Here is a 20,247-nt window from a genome sequence, read left to right as displayed (position 1 = left end):
GGTTCATCTTGTGCTAAATTTTTTGTTTCACGTGTAATATTTGAAAACAAGTAAAAACAAAATGATAGTTAAAAAACAAAAAAATACATAACAACAGAACAATTTATAAAACCAACCATGTTCTTATATCTAGTGGTTGCTAGATATTTCAAGCAGTGGATGTCAATAACAAATTCAATTCAATGTACTAATTATCAACTAGTAAACTATGATATTATTATTGATAATTCAATAGATCAATTTTAAAGTTCAGCTATGACGGGAACAAACCATAAATTTGTATTTCAAAACCTTCCATCATCCTATAGATTCTAAAGCAATATTACCAATCAATTGAGCCAATGGAACAGGACACTTTGTGACAATATCAAACCTAGATGAATTTGAGGCATGTCCAAAGAGTGATAAGCTTAACAAAGCAAAGTCCTTTAAACTCAATTTTGAAGACAAAAACCCTTGCCAGTAATAAGGTTTCAAATCAAAGAATGCATCAAAGAAACTTCTAGTCTCATTCAAATCAAGCTTCAACAAAGTCTCCATTCCAAAACAGTAACATTCCCTAACAAATCTTCTCTCAATAGGCCACATACTATTCCAAACATTAGCATAAAGATTTTTCCCTCTTATCATTCTTGTAGAGCCAAGACACTCGTTAATAGAAGCAGCTACAATAGGTGCTAGTGCCATTGTTCTAGCCACCATGTATCCAGTTGAAGGATGAACTATACCAGAATTTCCACCAAATGGCATCACATTTTGAGATATCCTTGGTAAAGGTCCTCCCATTGGAATCAAACACTTTTCATCTTCCAATACCCTCTTCACATTAATTCCCAAATGCCTTAACCTTGCAACCATTCTTCTCTTCACATCCATGTAAGACAAAACCGGACGACTAACAAGCGAAGTTTCTTCAAGAAAAATCAAATTGGAACTAAATGGCATAGCATACAAAAAAGTTGGAAACTTTGAATTACCATCTCTCAAATAAGGTTCATTTCCCAAATGGGAATCTCTCCAATCCATCAAAACCATTTTATCCAAATCAAAAGGGTGACCATCAACTTCAACCAAAACTCCATGAGCAATTTGACAACCATAGTTTTTCTTTCTCAACTTATGATTATCATAATCTGTAAAATTACTACCAAAACCACTAGCATCAACAACTAAACTCCCTTTTAACTTTGTTCCATCATCACAAACAACAATAGACTCAAACTCATGATGCTTAATCTCCCATACTTTAGCCTTGTAAAATCTAACTCCGTTAAAAACACAACCTTTAACCAATTTCTCCTTAAGTTTCTTCCTACTAACCCTTCCATAGCAACGATCCAAATACTTTGTTTTGTTATCATCGATATAAATAGAAGCCATAGGCCATGTTTTATCTAAACAATCTTCTAGCCCAAGTCCTTCAAACTCATCCAACCACACACCATAGTTATTTGGCCACATAGATAGAGGGTTAGGATCAACACAACAAACCTTGATTCCATAAAGGGAAACTTGTTCCGCAAGGCGAATTCCTGCAGGGCCAGCACCGACTATGATCACGTCGAATTGAGAACGATCAGAAGGGTGGTGCCATGGAAGATCGAAATCTAAGGCTTCGGGTTGATACTCGGATTTTAAGTCAAGGAAATTTCCAAACTTTTTGGTACTGTTGATCATGGTATTAGTTTTTCTTGAAGAAGGAAGTGATATTGTTTGATGGGTTTTGAGGAAAGGGAATGTTGAAGGTGTGAGTTGGTGAGTTTTTGTTGGAGGCGGTGGAGAAATTAACATAAGACTAGTTCCCATCTTTTGCGGAAGGGTGTTTTTTGTTTGTTTTGTGATTGTGGTCAGATTGAAGGAGAAATGATTGTGTGGAAAAGAGGACTATAACAACTGTGATATTTTGTTTTTGGTAATATTAATGAACAGAACAGTAAAGAGAAGTTTGGTAATGAAAAAGATGTGTATGGAGACAAAAAGGAATCATAAACTGAGAGCACCAAAATGATTCTTTTCCTTTGTCATACAATTTTGGCGCAAGCTTAAATTGGTTGCAGATACGACGAACCTGAAGTTAATTAATGATGTCATTTAACGACACTACTATACTATATTTTTACTTCTTGAAAAAATTTGATCAATAGAGAGTTTTGTTTTTTAGGGATACTATACTAGAGACTAGAGTTAGTTTATAAGAAACAAAAAAGGTCACACCAACTATGAGTATAGTCCATTGGATATCCTTTGATCCCACATTATAAAAAATGTTTTGAACAATACGTATTGTTTGAGGTTAATTTTATAATGCACAAGTGAGACGAATCTTGCACTATGTAAAAGCTAATTTCAACTATTGGATCAATAAATCTCATTAGCAACATTAACTTCGGCATGTTCCAATTCCACGTCCAAAAGCATTTGTTTTCCACCAATAACCGGAATCTGCAACATTAAGTCGTTATTTGATAATAGATTAACTAGCTGTGGAAAACATAAATACAATGGTTGCTCTCCGATCCACCAATCCTTCCAAAAAGAAATATTAACGTCATTTCCAAGCTCTTTTTGCACCACCTAGGAAAACCAATTTGATTCTAAATTGTCCAAATCTAGTGTTGAACATGCCACCATAAAGAATCTTGCCTTCCAAATGTGGCTCCTTCTGGATTGAGAAATCTTGCCTAACACAACCACTTGCTTAGAAGAGATACATATTTTTCAAGCCCCCACCCCACAAGAATCTTCTTTGTATTTTGATAAATTCTTTTGGAGCTTTAAAAAATGAGATGTAGAAAAGCGATAACTGTTCAAGATAAAATTAGTAAGGACCACCCTACCACCTATTGACAAATGCCTACCCTTTCCACCAAAGAAAGAAAGAAATATACATGTGTTTTGAATATTTTTTTTCGGATTGCAGTATTTAGTTAAATAGACTTCTAAAATGCCTTAACATCGTCTATTCTAAAAAATATCTAATTTAAACTTAATATAGACCAAGATATGAGCCTCTTTTACGTCTAGCCTATTATCACCGTATAGTCTTTTTACAAACGACATTACACTTGAGATGGAGAAATATTCAAAACATTAATGTGTTTTGGAGAGCAGAATCTATGGTTTTCTACAAAGATTAATCATCCTTTGAAAACTTCATACTATAACATAAGGAAAATATAGTCTTCCTTAAAAAAAAAACATAAATATAGTATGTGATTACTTCTAAAAGAATGACAAGATATTACTTTTTTCTATTGTAAACAAATTCCTGGTTTAGGATTTAATTATGCCCAACATTTAGATGATTGTCTTGGTCTTTGTTTACCAACCACATCCACAAGAAGAGGTCTTGCAAGGTATATGCATGTTTTGACTTAAAAGGTTAGATCCAATTTAGTTGTTCCCATTCCCAAATAGGTTCAGGTTCATCAACCCCATTATTTGGTACATCATTCCAATTTGTGCCACTTGACCCTCCAATATTAAGAGAAGCATCATGGTCTCTCTCTATCCCTCGAGAAGTTGCATACGAGTTTGATCCATTGAGCTCTGCCACCACTTGTTGAGTACTTGTTGAAGCAGCATGTTGTAACTCCGTCATTGGCCTCTCTAATGGTCTTCGATCAAACGAACTAAAGCTTCCCGATATCACATAAACGCGACACAAGCTGAATTCGTGTCGCAGCTACAACACACCAAAATAAATTATTGATCAATTGAAAAATTAAAAAATTAAGGTTATGATAACATGTGAATTTATGACTACAGTTCTATATCGTGATCAAACTTTGACCACGTCAAAATTTATTATATATTGTATAAAATCGCAGTCAAATATGACCAATATGACTTTAATCGCATTTAGTAGCATTGTACATGCTAAAAAATCGAAATATGACATCACAATCTTATTGTTGTAGCACATCACTTTTTAAGTTATAAATTTATGATAAATATCTTACGGTTCAATCACACTTCAAAATGTGACATTATTTAAGAATCACGGTCAAACATAACCAATGCAAACCTCAAACACGATCCAAAAAGGAATGGAAAAAAAAGGAATGGAAGAAAAATAAGAACTCATTAGCATGATTAGTATTAATACTAATCATACTAACGAGTTCTAGTTTTTCCAATATACCTTAGGAGGGTTTGTATTGGATTGGTCAGATTGTTGAATGGCTTTATATTCATGCATCTTCCATTTGGTTTTCCTTCCAGATGGAGCTTTTCCTATGTAAAACACCATGGTTTTCCTTATTCCAATGACTTTGTTGTTAGAAGAGTAAACGTAGCTAGGAGAACCCGTAGCTTTCCAATACCCACAAGATGTTGTTCTGTTTGGTCTTCCTCCTCTCAACTCTCTATCTTGTCTTGGTGAAAAGAAAAACCATTGTTCCGTGTCTCCACGACATCTCTCCCCTGCAAATGCTGATTACAAGCAAGATATACATTGTCATCATATATATGAAAAGCTTAGACATGTGTTATAATATCTTAGAAAATATTTACATGAATGAAAGTGTCACCCTTAGACATGTACTACATTCGGTCTCATATATATGAAAAGATTAGTTTTCTAGATTCATTGAATAATTGATGTATCTGATCTATATTGTTAACCAGATACATTACTTATTTAATGAACCTAAAAAAAGAAAAAAATTTCTTCATAGCTAATTTTATATTTCTAGTGTTGTGAGATATTGAAGTATATTTTGAATGAGAATAATTTTGAGACAATAAAAATTATAAAAGTGATATATATCATGAAGAATGAAATGAATGAGTTACGTACTTGGAAGGTTCCATGGCTCTTTGCCATTGATATCAATGAGAGGTATGATTTTGTTTATGTCTTCATGCTTTTGTCCTTCCAACTGGTTGTGTAGATAGAAGCCAACTAGCTCTTCTTCTGTTGGGTAGAAACGAAAACCAGGTGGGGAATCCCCCATATTAATGTTTGTGGTTGATTGTGTATATATAATTACTGTTGGTACATTATAATTATTTCCAATGAGCTAAGCTTATATATATATATATATATAGTTTTATGACCTATGTGGATGTCATTATTATATTAGTTAAAGATGTGATAAGAGAGATTCTCCGTGTGAAATGGGTTAGAAACTTCAACGCGGTTACGAAGAAAGAAATCGTCATTTTGTTTTGCCCCCCAAAATGTGTTCCCTCATTTTAGGCATGCTTTTGTATCATGGTTATCAATTATCATCATCGCATTTTTTAATATGTCATCTTATGGATTTGCTGACCAACTCTAGGAATCCACTTGGTTAACATAATAGTGGTCGTTAGATCGAGATCGAAAGATTGAGATTTTGATGCATATTTTAATTTTAAAGAAATAAATAAATAAATTACACTCCTCTCACTTTAAAATGTTTGAATTACACTTCACTCTCCTTTTATGTTAAAATATACATTTTTCTTCTTTCTTATTCAAAATATATTAGAAAATATTTCACCCCCCTCTCTTGAGAGAAGTTTGAATTACATTTCCCTCCCCTCTTATGTTAAAATCTACGCTTTAGTCCTTTAATATTTTCTTTTATATTTAATAATCTAGCAAAAAAAAAAAAAACTAACACACTTTAAAGAAAAATAGTATTGCGGGTCTATTTTAATATAATCAAATTTTGACTACATTGATATTTTTTATTCACATTTTCATTAACATATAGTTTTAAACCCAATTTTAAAATATGAAACAACCCAAAATAAAATTAAAATATGTGAAAAATTACTAAAGTCGATTAAATATGGTTATTTAAAATTGAATTTTGTACTATAAATTATAAAATTAATAACAAAATATTTAAATTCAATTATCATTGACATTTAAATTATAAAGAAACAAATTTATTTTTTAAATGGTGGTTCAAAATTAGTATATATTATAAAAATATATATTTATGTTAAAATTGATTTAAATGTAGTGCATATTTAATTATTAAAGAGAGGGGGTTGTAATTCAAGCATCTCATTGAGGAGGGGAGTATAAATTTCACTTTTTAAGGGAGAGGAGTGTATATTTTAGGTTAAAGTGCACTTTTCCCCCTTAACTTTCAAAAACTTGCAATTTTGGTCCCCTAAGTACAGAAACTACAATTTCGGCCCCCCAAGAATTAGCTCCTTTGCAATTTTGATCCTTTTGGCCAATTTTGACTGGTCAATGCCTACGTGGCATACCACGTATGTAATTATTGAATTAAAAAAAATTAAAAAAGCCACATAATCATTTATAAATTAAATAAAATCAGAAAAAATTAAAAATTAAAAGAAAATGAAAAAGGAAGGGTGTGACATTTTCTGAGTTTGTTTCTCAAACTTTAACCTCCTCTCTGTTTTTTTTTTGGTTAAATATGTTTTTGGTCCCTATAAATATACCAACTTTTCATTTTACTCTCTCTAAAATTTTCCTTCAACTTTCAGTCCCTCAAAAAATTTTCATCTTCACTTATGGTCCCTTTCTTAAAGTAAACTCATATGTAGAATACATATTTTTGAATAAAATTATGCAGAAAAATGCATAATATTATAAGAAACTCTCCCAAAAAAAATTAGAATTGTTTAACAAAACATGAATTTAATATGAATTTTTATACGTTTGATGGTTAAAAATTCATAATTAATTATGTTTTGTTAACAAATTCTAATTTTTTGGGGTAATGTTTTTTACAATATTCTACACATTTCTGCACAATTTCATTAAAAAAATACAAAAATTAACTTAAAAATAGGGACCAAAAGTAGTGATTGAAAATTTAAAGGGATTAAAAGTTAAAAGAAAAATTTAGAGAGACTAAAACGAAAAGTTGGTATATTTATAAGGATCAAAAACATATTTAACCATTTTTTTTCCACCTCGTTCTCAAATCCACTCATTTTCACACTTTTACCCTCAAGTTTGCAGCAACCCAATTCTATGGAATGAGTAGTGATGTAAGAATGTTTGTCTTCCAGTATGTGCGATCCAAAACCAACCGTTATGTCACGCCTCTTCCTTTTTCCTTTACTTTTATTTTTTATTTTTTTTTGAGTTTTTTTAATTTCTTTTTAATTTATTTAATTTATAAATGATTATGTGGCTTTTTTAATTTTTTTTAATTCAATAATTACACACATGGCATGCCACGTAGGCATTGACCGGTCAAAATTGGTCAAAAGGATCAAAATTGCAAAGGGCCTAATTCTTGGGGGGGCAAAATTGTAGTTTTTGTACTTAGGGGGCCAAAATTGCAAGTTTTTGAAAGTTAAGGGGGGAAAAGTGCACTTTAGCCTATATTTTAACATAAAAGAAAAGGGGAGTGTAATTCAAGCTTCTCTTAGAGAAGGAGAGTGTAATTTACTCTTAAAAAATGAAATAACGATCTTAAAATATGGATTATTTGAAATTGGTACTCAACAATTATCAACGTGCTATCAGCATGAATATGTGGATTGTTGGGTGCAATAAATTCAAATTTAAGTCTAAACAAATCAAATTCCAAAATTTATATTTTGTATATGAACTTTTTTTAGCAAAAATGTTTGTGATTAACTTACGAGATAGAGTTGGAATTTGTTATTTACCTTATGTGTTAAGTTTGAGATAAAGTTTCACATTTGATAGAAGAAGCGTTAAAGTTGAGCAAAAAAATAAGTGAAATGACCCAAATTTAAAAGAAGATGGGGTGTTCAATCTTACTTGCGTAGTTGTTTTTAGCTTCATCTAATTACCCAAACTAGTGAGGTTCCCTCTCATGTGGTATCAACGCTCAGGTCACTTAAGAGACATTGTTGTGACGTGTCAAGTAACCTAACACCCTCATGACCCAACGGTTAGCAACTAGATCAAATTATAAATCAAGTTACCTAATGAGCAGAGTTGTCAACTCTGTTGGTAGAGACATTGGATAATATATGCAGGAGTCGAGGTTTGAACCTCAGACACTCCCATTTCTCCTCATTTAAAATGTGCGAGCTTCAACCACTAGACTACTAGACCAAAGAGTGGCCATTTTTCTACCGAAGACTCATTTGCTATGATTCTTCATGTATAAAAATTTAATTACATTACAAAATTAGTTAGGATATATATGGTTGATATGGATTAACTCAAGTCATTACATATTCAGAATAAAGCTTTTACATATCATAACAGTTCAACATAAATACTGGACAAAACAGCAAGATATACTTATCTGCTTTTCAACCTAAGAATTTAATGAACTGGCTTGGCAACAAAAAATTAAATAAAATAAAGAAATGAACTTCCTTCACAAAACAAACTTCTTAAACATACGTTATTATTTTTTACCACTGTGGTCTGTGCCTTCCATTCTTCCAGGTGTGACAACAAAACCATATAATAGTGTAATTAATGGAACATATGATCATGGTATTCCAATGATGGGGAAGAAAGGAAGATAATAACTACTTGGTGCCAAACCCCACTCTGGAGGCAATGGGAAATTGATGCTTTTTGATGAACCAAACTCATTTTTCTCAGTTTTGCATTCTTTGTTTTGTGGGCAAGAAGTGAAGAAACTGAGAGGAGTGGATAGTGTGTAGCTATTTTCCTCTTTTCCCTTCACAATTTGGGAGAATTGGTTTCTTCTTGAAGCATAAAGGTTATTTGGCCCACCAAGAAGTTTTGCATGACAATTATCATAAGGAAGTTTTGCATGGCTTGTGGAAAGATCAACCATGAAGGAGCCATCATTTTCTGTAGTTGCCATTGCCATGTTTTTCACACCTTCACACTTCATTGAGACCTTAATTCCTGAAACCATGGTAGAGTTGTAGATTCAATGTGTGGATGTATGTTCTATAGCTAAAAAATACGAGAAGTGCTAGCATCACACTCTCTAAAACACACACATGCCAACACATTCTCTAGTCTCTTTTATTGATTAAAATTCATATCGGATCCACATAATTTTGTGGGATCAATATATGAATTTCAACATATAAAAGAGAGTATGTTAATATGTGTATGTTAGAAAGTGTATTCCTAACATTATTCAATAAAATATTAACTTTGTCCCATTTTTTAAAGTAGTTTAAGATGTTAATTAGTATTGAATTAAAGAATGTGATTAATACTAAGACATTACAATAATATATCTTGTACTTTTCTATATATCTATCTAGAATATTAAGAATTTCTCTAAAAAAAAAATCTACAATATTAAGAATTGAATTTTTTATTAAAATTGTAAAACAACATATGTAAAAGTTCGTTTTAGGTCTTTAGAATTGTTGGGGCTGTCCTAATAGATATGAATTATGGATCAAGATCCTCTCTCTTTTTAAAAGAAATAGAATTTCATTTGAGAAAGAAAATACATACTAATGAGTTTTATGGATCCCATTAAACAAGAAACTTATCAAACTCACTAATTCGTCTCACTAATTCGTCTCTCTATGTCATTATAGAGTCCTCCATTCCTTTGAGAAACCGAAAAGAATTTGATCCATGAATTATATGATATTATTTTGAAGAATTTACCTAATCTTTTAAAGCTTAATTATAATCACGGTTCCCTCCGTTTCACAATACATGTCGCTTTTAGAGAATAATTTTGTTTCACTTTATTCGTCACTTTCAAATTTCAATGCAATGTTAATTATTGGTTTATCAATAATACACTTACCTTTTTTTTTTTTTGAGAGAACACTTACCTATTTATTGTAGAGGGATAAATAATAGAATGAAATAATAAATGGGTATAAGGGTATTATAGAAAAATACAAAGAATTTTATTAAAAATAGCAAAATTATTTGATTTCTTAGTATGTGTAATTTCCTCAAAAGCGACAAGTATTGTAAAACGGTGGAAGTACAATTAATTATGTGGCAATATTTGATATTGTACAAAATTACTTGCACAAGCCTTTAATACTATTATTATATAGATTACGCACTATTGCAGTTGTGACTTGTGACCGCACAGAATTTTCATCATTGATGTCATTAGGTACTCCAACGAATGACTAATGTATCTGGTCAATATTAAGACAAAATATATTAGATATTTAATAAATTTAAAAAGTTGATTTTTGCTTATAAATATGATCAGATGAAGTATATACTTACCTAGGATTGCTCAGGATATATTAATAAGCTAGGAAATTGAGTTAGTTAAAATATATTTTTTAAACAGAACATTAATATAATCTGAAATCAAGTAATTAAAAAAAATGTGATGAGATTTGAGACAAACCAGAGAAATCATAGTCTTGAGCACAATCATTGCAAGAAACTTTGCCCTTTACCATTTGGCATACAGAAGGGTCAATTCTTGCAAGAGCTAATGCAAAAAGAAGTGTTGTGATAACATGAACAAACGCCATATTGAACGATGTGAAAGCAAGAAATAGCAATAGGTGACAGATAACTAAGTTAGAGAATGTTGAAGAGAAGATGGTAGTTATATATAGTGACAGCTTGTGACTTAAAATCATATTAAATGTAAGCTGCTATTAGTTGTTGGTGTCCACTTAACTATAGTTAAGTTTTTGCATGCATGTAGAGTTTAGTTATGTGAGAATTTACTTAAATAAATTTTTTATAGTTGTATCATGTAGATATTGTAGCAAAAATTTTACGTTGGTGTCCACACATATTGATGCATCACGTGAATAAAGTCGGTACGAAACGAATTAAAAGTGGTACTTTTCAAAACAAAAATACGATTATCCGTGACTCTATGGAAAGTGGTAATAAGTACCGGTCCAACAATGAGACTTAAAGTAGATGTTAAGATGAAACTTCATGTTTTTTTCTATCTACAAGCAAAAAAGCTAGCATAGGCTTTTTTAAGTACAAAACTCTAGTATTTAAAAAGAAAAAACAAAGATGTATGTAAGACATACCTCAACCGATAATATCGAGATTAAGTTATGATTATCCGGATTTAAATTTGGGATATTTTTTTTTATGTGTGTGAGTTTTTAGGTGGTGTTTATCACTTTGTTTACATTAAAAAATCAGACGGAAAAATAAATTAGGACAATAATAACAAATGAAGCATAGGTTATTTAATTTTAGCTAAATTACACTCTGATCTCTTAAATTATTTATAGGATTTACTTGGGTTCTTTAATTTTGTTTTGTTTTATTTTGGTCTCTTAAGCTATATATGTTATACACTTTGGTTTTAAATTGTTTTCGTTTTATTTTAGTCTCTTAAGCTACAAATATTAAGAAATTTTGGTCTTTGATAGCAAGAACTAAAGTGTCAAAAATTTGTAACTTAAAAGATCAAAAGTAACTCATATTTGCAAGTTAATTAACCAAAATGAAACCAAAAAAAAAAAACTTAAGAATCAAATTGTCCGACTTTTGTAATTTAAGGGATCAAAATGAAACGAAAAAAACATAGGAAGCCAAAATGAAATCTAAAATTAACCTAAGAACTCATAGTATAATTTTGCCTTAATCTAAAGTTAACATAGGGGTTGTGTTTGAGTCAGATTCAGCTACACTTGGGCAAGCAATCTCGTCTAAGTGTCGTGGTGATTCCGAGTTCTTTGTTGTTGTTTCTCATATTATTTTTCAATTCTCTTTACATTCCAACTTCGAGGTGAAGTTTATTAAACAACAAACGAACATAGTTGCTCATTCTTTAACTAAGGACAACATGATTTTAGATTAGTCACCATATTTTTTAGTTTTATCCTACTTATATTGAACAATGTTATTAATGATATGAGTTCACTTTGCTTTTGTTAAATAAAAAGTAGGAAAAAGTCGCTTTCAAATGAGCCTATATCCTTGTAGTGAGAATGCATGCATAAGAGGCGTTAATTAACAAGGAATTTACGTGTTATGGTGTCAAAAAGGAAGAACAAAAAAATTACATGGAAGTACTAAAGAAGTACCACATTCCTTTGTTGAAATTAATGAACCGTAAGTAGTAGGTCATGAGTCATGATCACGGTATTAAAAGGTCACAATATTGGACCTTGTTTAGACACGAGTGGACCAATTCATCGTCTATATTTTTTCACTCACATTACGGGACTCTAAACAAGGTAGGTAGTCTGCATGTCACTTGAATCAATCCAAACTTAATTATATGGACAAATTGGAACTAGTTTATATGATGAAGAGTATCATCTATTATAATTCGTTTTACACCTTTATCTTTATTTATTGTAGTTCTTGAATTTTGTCTAATAGCCCTGATCTCCCACTCATTGATCAATCTCTCATATGTATGCATATATAGAGATATAATTTAACATTACCTTTAATTATGTTTAATAATCATCTATTAGTTGTATAATATACTGCAGAAAATAATATATTATAAACTGTTATTTTTTCTTCCAAAAAATATATATTTTAATTTACTATTAATATTATTATGTAAAATTTATAATTAATTATTTTCATCTCTACGCTTGATATATTTTAATCTTATTTTTTTTATTATGTCATAAAATGATAATTCTTTTGTACTCAAGAGTTTTGTTGAGTACCGGTTCGGGTAGATAAAACTAGTTTAAAATTTAAAGGTCAAATGCATTTAAATGTCCTTTAAGTTTTTCGTTTTTCTCAAAGTCGTCCTTTAAGTTTCAAAAGTCTCAAACAAGTCTTTTCAGTTTCAAAAGTCACAAACAAGTCTTTTTAGTTTTTGAATCGTTACAAACAAGTCATTTTAAAGGATGATGGTGATAATTTAGATGATAGCAACAAAGAGCATTATCCACCATTTGCCATGCTTAAAAAGATGACTAATTTTAAGTAGGTGTTATGAGCCAGATTTGGTACCAAAGATGAGTTCAAGGAAGCAATTACCAACTATGCTATCTACTATAGGACTTGTTTGAAACGATTTAAAAACTAAAAGGACTTGTTTGAGACTTTTGAAACTTAAAGGACGACTTTGGAAAAAATGAAAAACTTAAAAGATCTTTAGATGCATTTGACCAAATTAAAATTAACTTTTATTTTTGGAGAAAATAATTAACTTAAATTTATAATATTAAATATAAAAAATGACATGACATTAGTGTTCACCAAAAAGTAAATTCATTTTCTAAACTACCATTTTTTTCATTGAATTTTGTATGAGAACTTATTTTATTGAAGAATATTTTGAGAATAATAAATATAGCTTAAATAGAGTGGAGTTACTTTGGTTTTACTTATTTTTATGACCACAAAATAGGAGAATTATATTATTATATTTTGAGTCAAAAGTAGTAATCTTTTTGGTGGAGTCAATAGACACTTGAAACTAAATTGATCAAAATTGTTAAATTTTGTACTCCCTCCGTCCTAAATTGTATGATGTTTTGGACATTTCACACATATTAAGAAATGTAATTAATATTGTGTGGGAAAGAGATGTTATGAGTTGTTTTACAAAATTGTCCTTAATAAATAATATGGGAAAGATAAATGAAAGAATTGAAAAAAGAAAGAGTAATAAATAATTAAGGATATAATAGAAAAAATAACATTAATGTTTCATTGGTATTGTAAAGCGACGTATAATTTGAGACAAATATTTTTTCTAAAGTGACATACAATTTGGGACGGAGGGAGTATATAACAACCATATTTTAAGAATTAAATTAATTTTTTTATAAGCAAAGATCTATTATATATTGTGAGTATAAAGATACTAAAAGTCCATTAAAATAGATGCAGTTCACACTTTTTATAAGGTATTTGATAGTAGTTTATCTTGATTTTAATTCAAATAGAGTAGTGGTTAAAATACCATATTTTTTTATCAAGAATATTATACTTTTTAAGTGTGAATAAGTAAGGCGTTGTAGGTTGCTCTTATAAACGAATGTCTATCAATTGAATTATGTTCATAGGATAAGGTATCTTAAATCTTAACAAGGCCGTTCCAGACAATTTATTCAGTTGTAATCTTGACAACTTTTTATAAAAAGAATTAAAAAAAAAAATCAACACCACTTATAATGATAAGTAATTAGGTTGTAATTAAATATATAAACATTGGTTCAAAATGACTTTTACGTACAAAAAATAGACACTTAACTACGAAAAATGACATATAGTGACAAAATTTATCGTAAGTAAAAGTGTTATTTTTTTTTATCTTGCAACCAACAATTATACATTTATCCCTGCAAATATTTGAGGCCTCGTAAATTGGAGACCTGACTCTACGGAGCTCCTTGCTCTTACTTAGGGACGGGCCTGAATCATAATAAGCATGCATCTTAACTCTTTCAGAAAAGGGCGACCAAGTGTGGGGATGAATGATCCAACATCATGCCAAACATGATCATTGAATATGCAACCCGTTTTTGTTGCAAGTATATAGTTATTTTTCATTATAATTGAATTCTTTCACGTGAAAGAATTTCCATTACCAATAACGGGGGTGGCTTATAATTAGGCTCCCTTTTGTACCACCAAGCATAGCATCCACACAATTGTAGTAAACTTACTCATTTGCTACAAAATCATGATAACAAGTACTTGTACATCGAATTAATTATTTGATGGAAACGAATCACATGTCCTCCAAATTTGTTTGTTTTTGATGAAATAATAAATTCGCTAAATTATATTTTTGGTCCCTTAACTATTTAGATAGTATTGCTTTGATCCTTTAATTAAAATTTAATTTATTTTGATCCTTTAACTTCTTTCTGTTACACATTTTAGTCATTTCTGTTAGTTTTAATTCAAAAACATTAGGTTTTCTTCATCTTCTTTTCCTCTTTTTCATTTTCATATGATCTCCATCAACCTTCAACAACAAGAATGCCATAAAAATTTCAGAAGAAAATGAAGAAAATCTAACGTTTTTTTAATTAAAACTAACGGAAAGGACCAAAATGTGTAACGGGGAGAAGTTAATGAACCAAAATAAATCAAATTTTTATTAATAGACCAAAACGATACTACCTAAATAGTGAAGGGAACAAAAATACAATTTAGCCTAATAAATTTCCTATTTTCTTAAAAGCGACAAGAGAGACAGCGGAATTAGAAGAATAGTGACCACCGAATTTTCTCATTTACATGTACATGTATATATGCGCTGTAGGAGGAGCATATAGTTGTTTCCCTATAAAAATAAGATTAAATGTTAGTAAATTAAATATAAAGTTTCCCGTAAAATTAACCTTGAATTAGATACAAGGGGTGTTCATAGGTTGGATCAACCCAGAAAATCTGGTCAAATCCAAAAAAATGAATTGGGTTTGGTTATTGGGTGGGTATGTTTATAAAAATGGAAAACCCATAAAAATAAATGGGTTTCGGGTAAAACTAGACCAAACCCAAAAAACCCATTTATCCATTAATGTTAATATTTTTTATCCTTATTTTCATAGGGTAGAAGAAAGTTATATTTTCAAAACATACTAATGGTACCCTATATATTGAAAATCAAAACATACTAGAGTTACAAATTAATATGTTGCACTTTTTGATTATTTTGATACTAATGCAATTTTATGTCATGCAATTTTAATTTGTTGCAAGTATTTTATGATGGAGTTTATTATTTGATATTCTATGATGCATAAGATTATAGTAAAATAAGTTAAATATCTTTTTTAAGAAAATTAAAAAGCTGAGTACTATTTTAAAACAAAATTATGAGGACTTGTCATTTAGTCATTTAATATTAAAATAATAGAAAAATAAGTTGGGTAATCCATTACCCAATCCAACCCAACCTAAAAATTAATGAGTTTGCCTAAACCCACCCAATAGTATAACGGGTGGTTATTTTACCTCACCCAAACCGGAGTACCTTATTTGGTTTGGTTTTGGGTTTGGCCAAATCCAACCCAAACCCACCCACGAACACCCTTAGATACAAATCACTACCGTCCTCGTGAGCTAGCTCAGTTGGTATAGACAATGCATAATATATGCATTGTCCGGGGTTAAAACCCTGACCACCACAAAAAAAAAAGATACAAATCACTGCAAAAAAAAAAGATACAAATAAAAAAATCATCGTGAACTTAGCTCGGTTGGTAAGAATAGTGCTAATATATGTAAAGTCCGGGGTTCAAACCCCGGCCACAACAAAAAATAAATACAAATAAAAAATAACAAAATATTTCGTAGTTAAAATGATGATAGTAAAAAGTAGGGGAAAAATAGGTTTTAAGTCATAAGTTCAACACTATTTAAAGTAGTATATGAAAATACTATAAACAGATAAAAAAGAGAGTTATAATATCGTGAGAAATTTATTGCTACCAAATAATTATAGTTGGATTGGATCATACGAGCATATATGTTATAAGCTAATAGCTTGACTTTGCTAGAGCCATGCATTACTAAGCTGCATGTTCACAGTAGAAAAATACTTGGTGTACACTCATGTGTTCAAAAACAATGATTAATTGTTCAAAGTATCTCTTATGAAGATATATGATGGCATGTTTTTCTTTAAAAAAATGATGGATTGTTTTGAATGCCATCTAAATATATGGATAAATAAATTAGAAGCACTAATTTCATTCTAAGTCTAATGAAAGCTATTTTAAGGAAGAAAATAACCTCCACGTGCATCAGAATAAAATGTTCATTAACAAATGTATCACCGCTACAGTATTGAATGAAACGTTGTAGAAGTGAAGGCTTGACAGATTATTGGCATATTGTATTGTCCTTTGTCCCCAAAGAAAATGACTGAAGAGTGTTATGTTACCAAAAATGGCAATGTATTATTAAAATTAGGCGCAAAATGTGAAGGGTTTACGTCATGCTTTGAAGGAAGAAAGGAACCACCGAAAAAGTAACCATTACATTTATTTATTTTATGATAATATGTAAAATAAAATTGATGAAATATTGTTATTAATGTTATCTTCTTATTCCTAAACAAAGCTTTGTTGCCCTAATTTTAACCTAATATTTTAGCAACTTTTCCCTCCTTCAAAACCTAACTATATTTCCTAATTCCCCTCCTCCAAACCCTAACCATGATTTCCTAACTTCACTCCTCCTAAAACCTATCTAATTGATTTCCATAAACCATATCTCCTAACTCCCCTCCTCCAAACCCTCGCCAATATATTTTAATCATTTCTCCTAAACTGAAATCTCTTTCTAAAACCATAACCATATCTTCATTCCACTCTGGTTTATACTAAATATATAGACTTTTGCTCTTATTCCTCGATGTTGTAAAGTATAAATCATTCTTTCAATCCCTTTTAATCTTTTGTAGGTCTGTTGGTGAAAAACCATCTTTCCGATCTTGACAAAGCAATCAACAAGCTGAGACTGAAATACAGATCATATATCGCTGAATATGACATTGATGTTGTATGTGTTTTTTGCGAAATATACCTATTCTTAATTATCTGCATTCTATTTTATCAATGTTTGTGATGTTTTTGTTTGTTATTTTTTTAGGGTGCAGTATGCTTGCCAAACATGTTTGGCGGTGATTTTGGAGATCAAATTGGACGCTATGCAATATTGAATGATCCTAAGTCCAACAAGTTTGAAGTATTGGTTGACAGAGTAAACGGAGCATTTTTTCTCACAAAGGGATGGAAAGTGATTCGTGACTTTTACGGAATCGATCTTGGTGCCTGAATTACCTTGGTTTTTGTTGGTGACAGACAGTTTGATATATAGTTGACTGATAGGTTTCACAAGAGTATCCCTACCTGGTTTTTGATCCCCCTATGCATTTCCTTCTAGACAAGATGAATTTGCAAGCAACTTTCGATGACTATCTCCCCCCAATAACATCTCTTCTCGCTTATCGTCATAATATCACTGACATGGTTCTTGATTTCGAAAAAAAATTAACTGAGTATGATGTTACTAAAGGTTGCATAGTATGATACACTTTTCGTGTCCACCTTAACTTCTTTTATTCCTTTTCCGTTTAGTTGATATAAGTTACATGGATTTCTAATTTTGCAGATTCTACTTTACACCGGCAATGTTCCGCAGATGCTTGATACACTCAAGACAACTGTGAATATTATCGACGATTGCGGTAACTTATGGGTGTGTGAGCTAACTTTTGCAACTTTTCCTTATGAACACTTCAAGATTGGACGGCGTTGGAATAGGTTTATGGAAGCTCGCAGGCTCCGTGAAGGTGTGAAGATCAGAGGGGGTGCTCCGATGGTTGGGTCACATGATATCATCTACCTTGATGTTATTTACAATTAGTCCATGTTTAGATAAATTGTGCAACACCTTTCCACTTTGAATTTTAAGTTTTAGTTGCTTAGAGTTTTGGAAGCATCTATTTTTTTGTCTTTGAATTTAGCAAATGTCCCTTGAATTTCATAATTAATTTAGCCTTGCTTGCTTTGGTTTTTGATTTCTATATTTGTGTTTGTGCTCCTCAAACTATATTTAGTAGCATTGCTGTGTTATTGAAGCATTTTAGTAGCATAGCTTTTAGTAACATTATTAGTAACAATTACTACCTTTTGGTGACACTTTTAGTAACATTATTACTAACAATTAATAATCCTAATCTCTAAAATATGTTTTGGGTGGAATCAAACTAAAATCCTAATCATAATTTCTCTCATTCAAGTAACTAAGAAATTTCATCCACATCTCTAAAGTAACTTTTTGGTGGAAACAAACTAAAATCCTTATTTCTCTCATTCAAATAATTACGGGATTTCATCCACATCTCTAAAATATGTTTTGGGTGGAAACAAACTAAAAATCATAATTCCTCTCATTCAAGTAACTACTAAAGATTTCATCCACATCTCTAAAATATTTTTTAGGTGGAAAAAAACTTAAATTCTAATCCTAATTTCTCTCATTCAAGTAGCCAAGAGATTTCATCCACATCTCTAAAGTAACTTTTTGGTGGAAACAAACTAAAATCCTTATTTCTCTCATTCAAATAAGTACGAGATTTCATCCACATCTCTAAAATATGTTTTGGGTGGAAACAAACTAAAAATCCTAATTCCTCTCATTCAAGTAACTACTACATTTCACCCGAGTCAACTATCCTAATAATTTGTTCTGCGCCCCTAAACCCTATTTACAAGTCAATTCTTAAGTCAAACACACTGCCCCATCAAGAATATTAATTTCATATTATTTGTATTTATCTTTATTTTAAAATGTTGGGCATTTCCTAAATTTATTCCACTTCAAGTGCATCCATTTGTTCTGCGCCCTCCCTATTTACATGCCAATTCTTAAGTAAAAAAAAATGTCTCATCAAAAATATTAATTTCATTTTATTCATATTAATCTTTATCCTAAAATGTTGGGCATTTCCTAATTTTGTTCCACTATTTTGTGCTTATCGTGATAAGTAATACTCTTTATTGCTCGACCATCATATCTTACTCACACGTATTGTTCGAGGGGTGGTTTAAAGATATTGATTAATGACGAGGACGGCGATTGTATCGATGTTGCATCAAATGTGGTCTACAAAGAAGTTTTCCGTAATGTGTAGGACTTTTTTGTGTACTATTCATTTTCTTACTTATTGAAACTATTTGTATGTCAACGAACTTCAGTTTCCCTTTTAAAATTATATGTTATGTTAAAGTAACAGAAACTGCGTCTTAGAATTATGGAACAATAACAAAGTCTATCGTAATTGACATTATGCTTTGATTCACGACAATTTTTACATTCAAGCGAACTACATTGTTTTATTTTTACAGTGAATATTTACTTCTTAAAATGACCCGTGCGTTAGCATGGATCAATGGTCTAGTTGAAGGTAATGCTTACGTGGTGAATCATTTACCAGGGTTATGCTTGGGAGTTAAAAGTCTATTTACTTTATTTGATAGTTCGACTTTTTTTTTTTTACTATAGTTCAACTTATTTGAATTAAGAATAAAGGAGTTAGAAACTTTAGATTCAAACCCTGACGACTAGAAAATAATTATTATTCCAATACTAACAACAAATTATTAATTTAGCTTGTAATTTTTTTTAATTAATTTAGACTCTTTTTTCTTTTAAACAATTTATTAATTTAGACTGTTTAAAAGAAAATATTAGAATATGAATTATATTATTCATGCACTTTAATTTTAGGTTCTGTGACAATAGAGTGATAATCGAAAAGACCAAATTGAGTCTTTCTTTTCTAGTGATTTCGTTTTCAAATTGATGATGATCTAGGATTTCTTTGCATTGTATAAACCGAGATGTAATTATAGAAAAATTGAGTTTTCACCTTTTCAACACATTCACCCAACCCTAAAGTCCATAAAACTAAAGTTTTAAGCCTCTAATTTCTTCAATAA

General features: G+C 30.6%; 3 protein-coding genes across 3 annotated transcripts; all 3 read right to left on the bottom strand.

The window, feature by feature from the left end:
- Positions 1-68: 68 nt before the first annotated feature.
- Positions 69-1,907, bottom strand: LOC11417046 (neoxanthin synthase, chloroplastic). Its single transcript, XM_003596794.4, has one exon. It carries the CDS (start codon positions 1,804-1,806, stop codon positions 298-300), a length of 1,509 nt encoding a protein of 502 aa, XP_003596842.1. The 5' UTR covers positions 1,807-1,907; the 3' UTR covers positions 69-297.
- A 1,233-nt stretch (positions 1,908-3,140) lies between these two features.
- Positions 3,141-4,994, bottom strand: LOC11417045 (NAC domain-containing protein 90). Its single transcript, XM_003596793.4, has 3 exons — positions 4,802-4,994; positions 4,145-4,434; positions 3,141-3,685 (listed from the first exon to the last, which is right to left on the bottom strand). Exons 1-3 carry the CDS (start codon positions 4,956-4,958, stop codon positions 3,383-3,385), a joined length of 750 nt encoding a protein of 249 aa, XP_003596841.1. The 5' UTR covers positions 4,959-4,994; the 3' UTR covers positions 3,141-3,382.
- A 3,097-nt stretch (positions 4,995-8,091) lies between these two features.
- LOC11408133 (uncharacterized) lies at positions 8,092-10,434 on the bottom strand. The gene is made up of 2 exons (XM_003596792.3): positions 10,233-10,434; positions 8,092-8,788 (listed from the first exon to the last, which is right to left on the bottom strand). Exons 1-2 carry the CDS (start codon positions 10,360-10,362, stop codon positions 8,400-8,402), a joined length of 519 nt encoding a protein of 172 aa, XP_003596840.1. The 5' UTR covers positions 10,363-10,434; the 3' UTR covers positions 8,092-8,399.
- Between the last annotated feature and the right edge of the window lie 9,813 nt (positions 10,435-20,247).

Source organism: Medicago truncatula, chromosome 2 (assembly GCF_003473485.1).
Source record: "Medicago truncatula cultivar Jemalong A17 chromosome 2, MtrunA17r5.0-ANR, whole genome shotgun sequence".
NCBI lineage: Eukaryota > Viridiplantae > Streptophyta > Magnoliopsida > Fabales > Fabaceae > Medicago > Medicago truncatula.
This window is presented reverse-complemented; position numbering and strand designations above follow the sequence as displayed.

What these genes read in the sequence shown, in the direction of transcription:
- LOC11417046 (XM_003596794.4), bottom strand. Translation starts at nt 1,806, where the DNA reads ATGGGAACTAGTCTTATGTTAATTTCTCCACCGCCTCCAACAAAAACT.
- LOC11417045 (XM_003596793.4), bottom strand. Translation starts at nt 4,958, where the DNA reads ATGGGGGATTCCCCACCTGGTTTTCGTTTCTACCCAACAGAAGAAGAG. An exon ending in AGAGCCATGGAACCTTCCAA is followed by an intron (nt 4,435 to 4,801) that starts GTACGTAACTCA and finishes GCTTGTAATCAG; the next exon opens with CATTTGCAGGGGAGAGATGT. An exon ending in CCAATACAAACCCTCCTAAG is followed by an intron (nt 3,686 to 4,144) that starts GTATATTGGAAA and finishes GGTGTGTTGTAG; the next exon opens with CTGCGACACGAATTCAGCTT.
- LOC11408133 (XM_003596792.3), bottom strand. Translation starts at nt 10,362, where the DNA reads ATGGCGTTTGTTCATGTTATCACAACACTTCTTTTTGCATTAGCTCTT. An exon ending in TCAAGACTATGATTTCTCTG is followed by an intron (nt 8,789 to 10,232) that starts GTTTGTCTCAAA and finishes CCATGGTTTCAG; the next exon opens with GAATTAAGGTCTCAATGAAG.